Genomic DNA, 10000 nt, shown 5'->3' with positions numbered 1-10000 from the left:
ACTCTATTTCAAATGAAGCTTTTTATATAAACTAATGTTTTCAAGATTATTCAATTCGCTCCTAAACTACTTGTTGCAGAGATTTGAATTTTTCACAGACTTCGAAAGTGGTGAAAAAGAAGAATGTGGGTTTATACACAAACATAAATCTACAGTAACTTCAAAATAAATATCTTACTTTTGCTGGTTTTAAACTGAGACGATACTTCTAGAAAACAAGCATCAGTATTTAGTACCTCATTATTTCTATTATTTCCAGAACAACCCTGATGATTAAAATGATTAAACATAAAACGTTCAGGGAGAAACCAGCTGCTAATCAAAAGCCTGGGAGGTGGGTTTTTTCTTCTTTTGGATTCAAAACCACAAAAAAAGAATGAATAAAAATTATTATGTACAAAATACTAAAAACATTTCACAAATCATGTATTTAAAAAATAACAAGTCGATTCTCCAAATGTCCAAATCAGACGTCCTTAAAAAAAAATTTCTGTCTTGACAAACGTGAATTGTCTTGTTTTCTGGAAACTAAAACCACAACTGAACCGACAGAGAAACACAGAATAAAAGATCTGAGCATGAGGAGAAACGTGTTTCACTCTTCCTCCTTTCACCCACCTTCACTCTACCAACACGTTGTCCTCTCGTTCCTCCGATCACAAACTTCACAAACGTTTCAGCTTCGCTCTCTAAAGTGCTCCAAAGAAACTGGACCGACAATTTAAAAACTAAAAGATGGAAGTGCCTCGAAAGAGGAAGAAGAAAAATCCCCAAACAATGAAGTAAACACATTATTTTACATTTAGACAAAATCTCTCACTGAATATCAGGTGGAAAACTCATTATTCTTTCTGCCTCGTTCTTGTTGCAGCTTCAGAACTTTGGCACTTTGGTGTAATCCTCCCTGTGGACGTTCCTGCACAGGCACATGGACAAGATCATCCCCAGCAGCTGCAACAACAAGATCACACACTTTGTAATAAACACTAACTGACACTTAAACAACACTTGATACCAGTTTTAAACATTTCACAAAGTTGTAAACTAAAGAAACATCTGACTTACTATTACCTCCATTAAATCCTCTCAGGTCTAATGTGAGTTTCATCACATTTTACATTTGTAAACACACTCAAAGTTCTGAAATTAAAAGATTTTAGGCTTTTGTTTTTATTTTAAATGTATTTGTTTAGTCAATTCTTTTCCCTTGCAGTTGCAGCCCCTTGCCAGGAGGGGGTGCTGCGGGCTTTCAGCAGGGTTCATTAAAACACATTAATGACGTCAGCGTACCTCAATGAGCGCCACCGCCAGGCAGATACCCAGCACTACGCCGATGTTGGTGAGGAGCCATCTCTCCACACTGGCAGCACAGCCCTGATGGAGACAGGAGCAGAGGAACGAGGGATGAGCAGAGCGAGGGAGGAGCGAACGTGTGAGAAGAAGAGAAAACGCTGTTTACCACGTCGTATACGGGCCAGTCGGGCGTCGGGGCCTCACAGAACCCGCTGTCGGAGAAGTTTCCTGCTGCCAGCGAGATGTTCTGGCAGGAGCAGGGGAACAGCAGCTGGGAGCTGTTGACGATCACCATGTTTCCGTTCCAGTCGAGATGAGCGTTCCAGCCACAGCACTCCATCTACACACAGACAGACACACACCATCAGGGCAGCGCACCAGGTTCTGATGGAGCGGCTCTCAGGACCACAGAGCTCCGGGGTTCGGAGGCTGAGGGACTCGGCATCAAGTCAAATAAAAACAGGAAAACCACAAAGTCTATTTCTTTAAATTCAAGAAATAAAAAGTAACAACAACATTTCTGCAGCGGTTTAATTGACTTTTTTCACTTAAAACTCAAATCTAAATATTTCATTTTGCACAAAACTAACTTGAACCATATGAGGATATAGAGACACATCAAAGAGAATCAATTCAACTGAAGTCTGTGTCTGGAAACTGCAAAAAACTAATGTACTGAAGTAAATTCTCAGCAGCTTGAAACAAACCAGAGTAAAGTTGCTCGCTGCTCTAGAATAAAAGAACAAATAATTATTGGTTTTAGCTAAAAACTCAAACATTTCAAGTCAATAAAAGGACTTCTATCATCCAGGAGAGAAAAGAGCTGCTGGTTGTTTCTGCAGCAGGTGACTCACGCTCCACTGGATGAAGTCCCACGCCTGCTCCGTGCTGGAGTTGTTTCCGGGGTAGTTGTCCAGCACCTTGGAGACGATCTTGGACATTTCCTCGTTTAACTGGAATAAAACACGTGGAGGCGTTAAAACAAACTAAACGGATTCTGACTGAACTCGCTGCCTCAAACTGATTCGGAAGATTCATCCGATTTATTGGCTGTTGATTTGTGCGTCTCAAATGGACCAAAACATAATCTATAAAAAACACAAATATGGCGTCATCTGGAGGAGGGGAGGTGAAACTGTAACGCTTCAGCCCGACAGCTGGTTAACGCACAGGAAGCTGCTGTTTGTTAGCTCGTTACAACCAAGGACTCGTTCAGGAACCTGCGTGTGAACTCATCTGCAGAGCTGCTGAAACATTGGTGACGTTTCCCACATCTGGAAACAGCTGTGGTTACATGATGAAGTTTGTTGCTACACTTAACATCTGTATAAGCAAACAGTTGCTATGTAGCGATAGCAACAATTACATACGGCTCCTTTCAGTTTATAATATTTATAGTTTCTGGTTTAAACGACTGATGATTCAAAAGTTAGACGATACCACTGTCAGCAGGAGGCAGCTGGGTTAGCTTAGCATAGTTTGCTTAGCATAAAGAATAGAAAGGTCCTCTCTAAAAGCTCATTAATGTTTATAATAATAATAATATTTTGTTGAATGTGAGTCTGGACAGAGGCAGCTGCACGTGTGTGCACCTTCAGACTTGGTGCTCAGCTGCAGCAGCTTCACATCAATCCTCTTTTGAATTGACCCTCAAGCAGAAGACTCCTCAGGACACATCTGAGTCCTGATGTGTAACATGTCTCATATCATCTGTGAAGTCACGTTTCATCAGAGCTTCGAGGCGTCGAGTGTTTGAACTGAACCAAGTCACCGGATCTGTTGTTAAAGCTTCGCAGCTGAATGTTGAGAATCCAGATATATTTAATATCTTCTTTCCTTCAGCGTGTTTGTCAGCGAGCGGCTCAGAGTCGCTGCAGCAGCTTCCAGCAAACGTTCAGATGAACAGAGTCTGAACGACTGACTCCTCTGTGTTCACTGCGTCTCCTTCTATGAAGAAGCTTCGTGCACGGACCTGCAGCCGATCTGAGGACTGAGAGCTTCATGCATCTTCCTCCAAAACCTTGTTTCATTGGAGATGCACCAAATACTTTAAACTGGAGACGAGTGAGTGAGGAAGCACATGTTGGATTAACTGCAGCGCCTCAGGTTTACGTCCATAAACCTTCTTTACTGAGCAAAACTGCAACAGCAGCTCTGCTTTTCTTTCATAAATCAAACTCCAGACATGGAAAACATATCAGAAGCTGTACTTCCTTCAGCTAAAGGAAGTGTAACTCAAACGCTGAGGTACTCCAGTCAGATCAGGGCTGTCACCATATCTCAGTATTAATCATAGTACTTATTCATATCATGTTAATGATAATAATATGGTTTAGTTAGTTCATTATTATTTAAACCTCATGTGCAAAAATGTTCTCACTCTTGTAAAAAGTATTAACAAGCTTCATCTTGTGCAGGAGATAAAGACACAAAACTATTACTTTTAATAATAATAATCTAATACTACTAACACAAATAATAATTTAATACATTCATGAGGAAATCTGTCTTTGTATGATCATGGTCTGAAAACACAACCCGGGGGGGGGGGGTTTATAAAACAGAAAAAATACTTTCAAGAAATGTCAAAATAATATCGTGATCCTGAATTCATAATTGATAATATCTGATTGGTTTTTATTTACTGCAAATCCAAATATCTTTGTTGTATTTATATCAAATGAGACGATGAAGAGTCAGTAAGAGGCTGAACACCAGGGGGCGATGTTGTGCCAAACGCTGTAGATTAAAACTCTTCTTTCGCAGGAACCACACACACACACACACACACACACACACACACACACACACACACACACACACACACACACACACACACACACACACACACACACACACACACACACACACACACACACACACACACACACACACACCAGCCAATCAGCAAACAAAGGAGCTGCGAACCTCCACATTCCAGATGTTCCAGATCACCTGCTTCCAGGTGAGACTGACAAGTGTTGATGTCCTGTCGAGAGACAAGATGGAGGACTAATGAAGAGGAAGTGATGTCACTCACCACGTCCTTCTGGAAGTAGATGAGGGCGCCAGCGGCGATCTGAGCCAGAAGGATCAGCAGGAGGCAGGTGAAGTACTGAGGAGGAGGAGAAGCAACAGATGAGGAGGAAACATCTGGAACTGCACACCATTACAATGTACAGCTGTGTCTGTGTGTGTGTGTGTGTGTGTGTGTGAACACCTCAGTGACTCACATGTTCCTTCATCATGAATCTGGCTCATTTCCACATGAAGCTTTCATTAATCTAAAATCACTCCGATGAAACCATCTTAACTTCCCGACCAGTAAAACCACAGCCCTGGTGTGTGACTGTGTTGGTGAAGTTAAACTAGTCTGTCCACGTGTCAGTTTTGTCCTCGTCCACACGAACACGCCTGAAAACTGAATACTTCATGAATCCCCATGAATAAACTGATTTCTGTGCAGTTTGGTGCAGATCTAAATAATAAACATTAATAATCCTGAATAGATGTTGGTTGTTTCTCAGGTGTGGACGCTGGTCACTGATTGGACGCTCTGACCTCTGGTATCGAACCTGTGGAACTCATCATCGTGTCTGAATGAACTTTCCATACCGACACACAGCGACGGTCACTCACCAGGCCGAGCAGGCAGCGGATCTCGTACACGGCCCCCAAGCAGCCGAGGAAGCCCATGAGCATGGAGAAAGCTCCGGCTCCGATCAGGATGTAACAGGCCACTTTAACAGCTGTGGAGTCGTCTGTCGGGGGACAGACCACGAGACGTCACAACCTGATCCACATCTGGATTCTTACCGTGTGTGAAGAGTTCACGTTCTTATAAACACTACAGTTCTACAAATAGAGACCACAGACACGACTTACATAACATATAAAAACCCTTCTGAAAACATATCTGACCTCCTGATCACTGCAACAGTTTAATTATTAGGATGAAGCCAATGGAATAAATCATGAATATTAGTCAAGTTTCTTCATCAAACACATTGAAAACAACCAGAGACGAAAACTAAACATGGAGGAGAACAAGAGTGAAACTAAATCAAATGAAACACAACATTTTATCAAAATTCATTCAGGAAACTGAGAAAACGTGTAATGATATGTAATGTAATGTTATAAAGTGCATATGAAATCTAAAAATATTTTTACTGCGAATACAAAGTAAAAACGTGAAAAATGAAGAATCTCACACACGAACGTGACAGTTTGTTTTTGTAATACTCATTTGAGACACAAGAGGCAGCAGCACTAACTCCAGATGAATTTCTCTAATCACAACTTTATTAGAACGTCGATCTTCTGGCTGATGACGTAATGTTAATGTCATGAATTGATTCTTATAGATTTTTCTGGATGTTACAGGTTTTTGCGTTTGGTTTTATTTGTACAATAAAGTGCATTTGTTTTATGAGCTGCTTCTAAGCTGCTGCTCTCAGTGACACACGGTGTAATGTGGCTTTATACGAATAAAAGAAAGATTCATGTTATATATTCAGTGAGGTCGTATACAGAGTTTATCCCCTCGTCTCCATAAAACTCATTTGTCCACGGAAATCTCCTACGAGACTGAAACTACATCCAGGTTCCACTCGAGGCTTCCTCAGTGTCTGGAGGCATCTTGCAGGGTTAGTGAAGCTGCGTCCACCTCAGCCCAACATGAGGCTTCAGATCCAAATCAAACCCCCGGCTGACATTTCAGGAAACTGTTCAAGCGCTGCAGACGCATCAGGAACTGAGACAGTTTCATTTGACTCTGAACCTCGAGAACTGAAGAATTAAAGGATCTGAGACGTTCACACTGATGAGGATCAATCCCAGTCACACAGAAACAGACACCAGTTTGTGAACCCCCCCCCGCAGAGTCCAGGTGGGAGACCCCGGGGAGACGGTGAACAGGAGCCATGAACCCAGACAAAGAGAAACGAGGGAAAGAGTTTATGATGGAAAATTAGGCTGGGGGTGGGGGGGGGGGGGTGCTCAGTGCACAAACACATGTGCACGTGTGCAGTGTCACATGTGCAGGTCAGGACCAGCAGAGCCCCTCAGCTTGGATCAACACACAGAAAATAACCAGCAGAGGACGAACGTTAAAGTTTCTAATCATGAGTTTGACGTTTTTCTCTTCATGGTCAAACATGTTGAAAACAAACACAAGATGACGACAGACACACAATAAATTACAGGAAGACACAACACAACACAACTACAGGTGGCAGCAGCTGGTGGAAGAGCTTGGTTCTCCTGACACAGCGTCGAATGGACGAGGACTCGGGTCTGTTTGTAATTCACTGATCACTACAGATCAACAAGAGAGAACGTTTCTACTGACGGGTTTCTCTCAGAGCGTCTGTGCTGGTCAGTGTTTGACTCTCGCTGTGACTCAGCTTCACAGAGTCACAGCATCAGGCGGATTCCATCGCTCACACACTGAGATCATGTGACCGTCACACAACAGACGACGCCTCCTTCAATACGTCTCGTTTATGTTCAGACACAAAGCTAAACTGTCCACTGTACTTTAACGCTCCGTGTGACTGCATCTGTGTGTGTGTGTGTGTCTGTGTGAGTGTGTGTCTGTGTGAGTGTGTGTCTGTCTGTGTGTGGTGATGAGTAAGGCAGTGAGCGCACTGGGCTGATGTGATGCATGCTGATGCTGGACGGAGCAGAAAGAGCCCAGTGTCTGAGGGGAGGACACCTGCAGAGGACGACGGACAAATGTCCTCAGTGACGCTCACTGTTCACAGTTCACAGTGTACACACACACACACACACACACACACACACACACACACACACACACACACACACACACACACACACACACACACACACACACACACACACACACACACACACACACACACACACACACGCTCAATGTCCGTCTCTATATTTCTGCGTCTTCAGCGTCTCTGTGCTTCTCGTCTCTTTCTCTTCTTCATCTTTTCCTCTCTCTGATAAACTCACAGTTTTCACATCATTAAAAACTAAAGTTCATCTTTACTGAAATGTTAAAATCATTGAAATGAATAAATCCAGTTATGTTTATAAAATACATCCAATGTAGTTTTACTGTAAAATAAGAACGATTAAAACAATGCTTTCATATTAAAATGTGTCCATGTGGATGAACTAATGAACTAAAAGAAACCTAATCTAATAATAATTAAAAAGTTCATCTCTAGTTTTATACTGTATTTCTCTCATTGAAAGTGATCACAGATAGAAACATGTCACCTTATTCTAAGTGTTTCATTTAGAAAGAAACTAACTCTTATATTTAGTCTATAGTTGTTTAGTTACTAAGAGAAGTGTGAAAGTGAAGATCTGGAGGACGGAGAAAACGTTCAGGTCGAAGCACTGAAGTGATTTTAGAGGAAGAAAGAGAAAAACTTTTCTTTTCCTGTTCTGGATACAGATGTTCTAGAGTCTGTCAGGAGAGTCTGGTTTCAAAAACACAACAAGGGTCCAAGAGAAAAATCCACCGTGACTGAAACTATCTGAGAACTGAAAACCCATCAATCAAGAGCAGGAACAGAGAAGAGCTTCCAGCCCGTGGCCGGACTCTGGAGGTCCATAAACTTCTGCACACTTTTATTTTCACTCTATGGTTTCAAGTTCCGGAAATAAAAAGAGAATTAACATTTTTGTTTTCTCTCATTTGCCTGAAAACTTCTATAAAGAAGTTGTGTAGTTGTTGTTGTTTGTCCTGTGAAGCAGCAGATTGTCCGGGTCCGAATAACGAAATAGGAAAAGATCCAGAAAATGTCCAGAGACACTGACTCAGACATTTGTTCTCACAGACAGAACCTGCAGAACCTGTGAGGAACACGTCAGAAACACGTCAGGAAACATAAATAAATAAATATCTAATATATAAAAACACACACACACACACACACACACACACACACACACACACACACACACACACACACACACACACACACACACACACACACACACACACACACACACACACACACACACACACACACACACACACACACACACACACACAGAGAGAGAGCTTGGCCTGTTTTCCTGGTTAATCATTGCTCCATTTGTTTTGGCCGACATCAGCTCTGCGAGTGGATCCGACCGAACGTTCCAGTGGAAACATTCAGATTCAATATCTGTTTTGGCTTCTTGTGTTTATGCTTCAGTGATCGTGAGCGGACTCGGGCCAGGAAAGAGGTTTGAAGGGTTTTATCTCGTCTTCGGTGCAGAGACAGAAGAGCCAGTGAGATGAAGTAGAAGTGAAAGAAGGTCATTGGAACAGCAGCGATGGAGTCGCAGCGTTCGTCTGTTTCCCTGAAAGAGAATCGACATGTGATGAAGAAACTTACTGAGGAGGACGATGAAGCTCTGATTGTCCAGAAGCAGCCACAGTCCGAAGCCCATGATGACGGCGCCGAACAGCTGGAAACACACACGTCGACATTAAGTGATGCTCCAGGAACTGGGATCGCTTTTCAGAGATGTTTTAATATTAGTGAATAGTGAAAAAATGTGATAAGTGTGTTTTGTTCAGTTTATGATGATGAAGGAAAAAGAAAAGTTTTGCTTTAAGAAGAACTGAAACAACTCCGTCGTGCTGATAAAGTGATAAAGTGATAAAGTGATAAAGTGATCGCAGTCAGAAACTGAAAACTGAAAGTCTCGTCTCACTCAGGAAGAAACATGTTAGTGAATTCTGGAGAAAACTAAAACCCTAAATTTAGTTTAATCTGAAAACAATCACCTCTAATTTAACCCCCGACCCCGAGGAGACTTTAATCTGAGCTAATCCGTCACAGGAGGTGAGGAGCTGGATGTAAAACCACACACACACACACACACACACACACACACACACACACACACACACACACACACACACACACACACACACACACACACACACACACACACACACACACACACACACACACACACAGTCCTCATTAGTGTAGGAATATAAACACAGTGTTCATCTGTCATGTTAGAGACACGAGTATCACCGTGGTAACCAACTCTTCATCTGCAGTTTAATTAAAACTCACAAACTGAACAATCAGCTGACGTCAAACCGTCCGACACATGAACCAGTGTCCTGATCACTGCACATGTTAAACACATGGAGGCTGCAAACAACACGTGTTGTGTTTATGAGATTATAGTTTCAATAACACCTGGAAACTTCTTTAGAACATTTAACTGATAAAGAGAAACGGAGTTTGAAGTTTCACATTTCACAGGTTCACATTCAAAACTTCTGGTTAGAACTGATTGTAAATCATGTTTATTGTTTATAAATGAGGATGTTTCCATTCATGACACCGCCTGTGTGTGTGTGTGTGTGTGTGTGTGTGTGTGTGTGTGTACAAAGTAATGCAACAACATAAGGACATATTTTCACCAAACTGTGAATATTACTCAAGAGTTTATCTCCAGATGATGAATTTAGCGACCTGATCGGTCAAAGTTCAAAGGTCAATTTCAAAATAAATGGAAAAAACGAATTTTCAGAGAATAGCTGATATGATCATTTGATGTCATATGATCAGTGATGTCACATGATCAGTGATGTCACATGATCAGTGATGTCATGATCAGTGATGTCACATGATCAGTGATGTCACATGATCAGTGATGTCACATGATCAGTGATGTCACATGATCAGTGATGTCATGAGGAAGT

General features: G+C 41.9%; 1 protein-coding gene across 2 annotated transcripts in view; it reads right to left on the bottom strand.

Moving 5' to 3' along the window:
- Window positions 1–10000, bottom strand: part of LOC117752411 (CD82 antigen-like) — a 16814-nt gene that overhangs the window by 189 nt on the left and 6625 nt on the right. For both annotated transcript variants that reach the window (XM_034569670.1, XM_034569679.1), the window contains exons 3-9: window positions 8667–8739; window positions 4933–5054; window positions 4334–4408; window positions 2148–2246; window positions 1460–1633; window positions 1291–1374; window positions 1–951 (exon numbers count right to left, since the gene is read on the bottom strand). The exon at window positions 1–951 is cut by the window's left edge and continues 189 nt beyond it. In XM_034569670.1, coding sequence (XP_034425561.1) covers window positions 874–951; window positions 1291–1374; window positions 1460–1633; window positions 2148–2246; window positions 4334–4408; window positions 4933–5054; window positions 8667–8739 — 705 coding nt within the window. In that variant the 3' untranslated portion in view covers window positions 1–873. The remainder of the gene's footprint in view (window positions 952–1290; window positions 1375–1459; window positions 1634–2147; window positions 2247–4333; window positions 4409–4932; window positions 5055–8666; window positions 8740–10000) is intronic.

This window comes from Hippoglossus hippoglossus, chromosome 3 (genome assembly GCF_009819705.1).
Source record: "Hippoglossus hippoglossus isolate fHipHip1 chromosome 3, fHipHip1.pri, whole genome shotgun sequence".
Lineage (NCBI taxonomy): Eukaryota > Metazoa > Chordata > Actinopteri > Pleuronectiformes > Pleuronectidae > Hippoglossus > Hippoglossus hippoglossus.
This window is presented reverse-complemented; position numbering and strand designations above follow the sequence as displayed.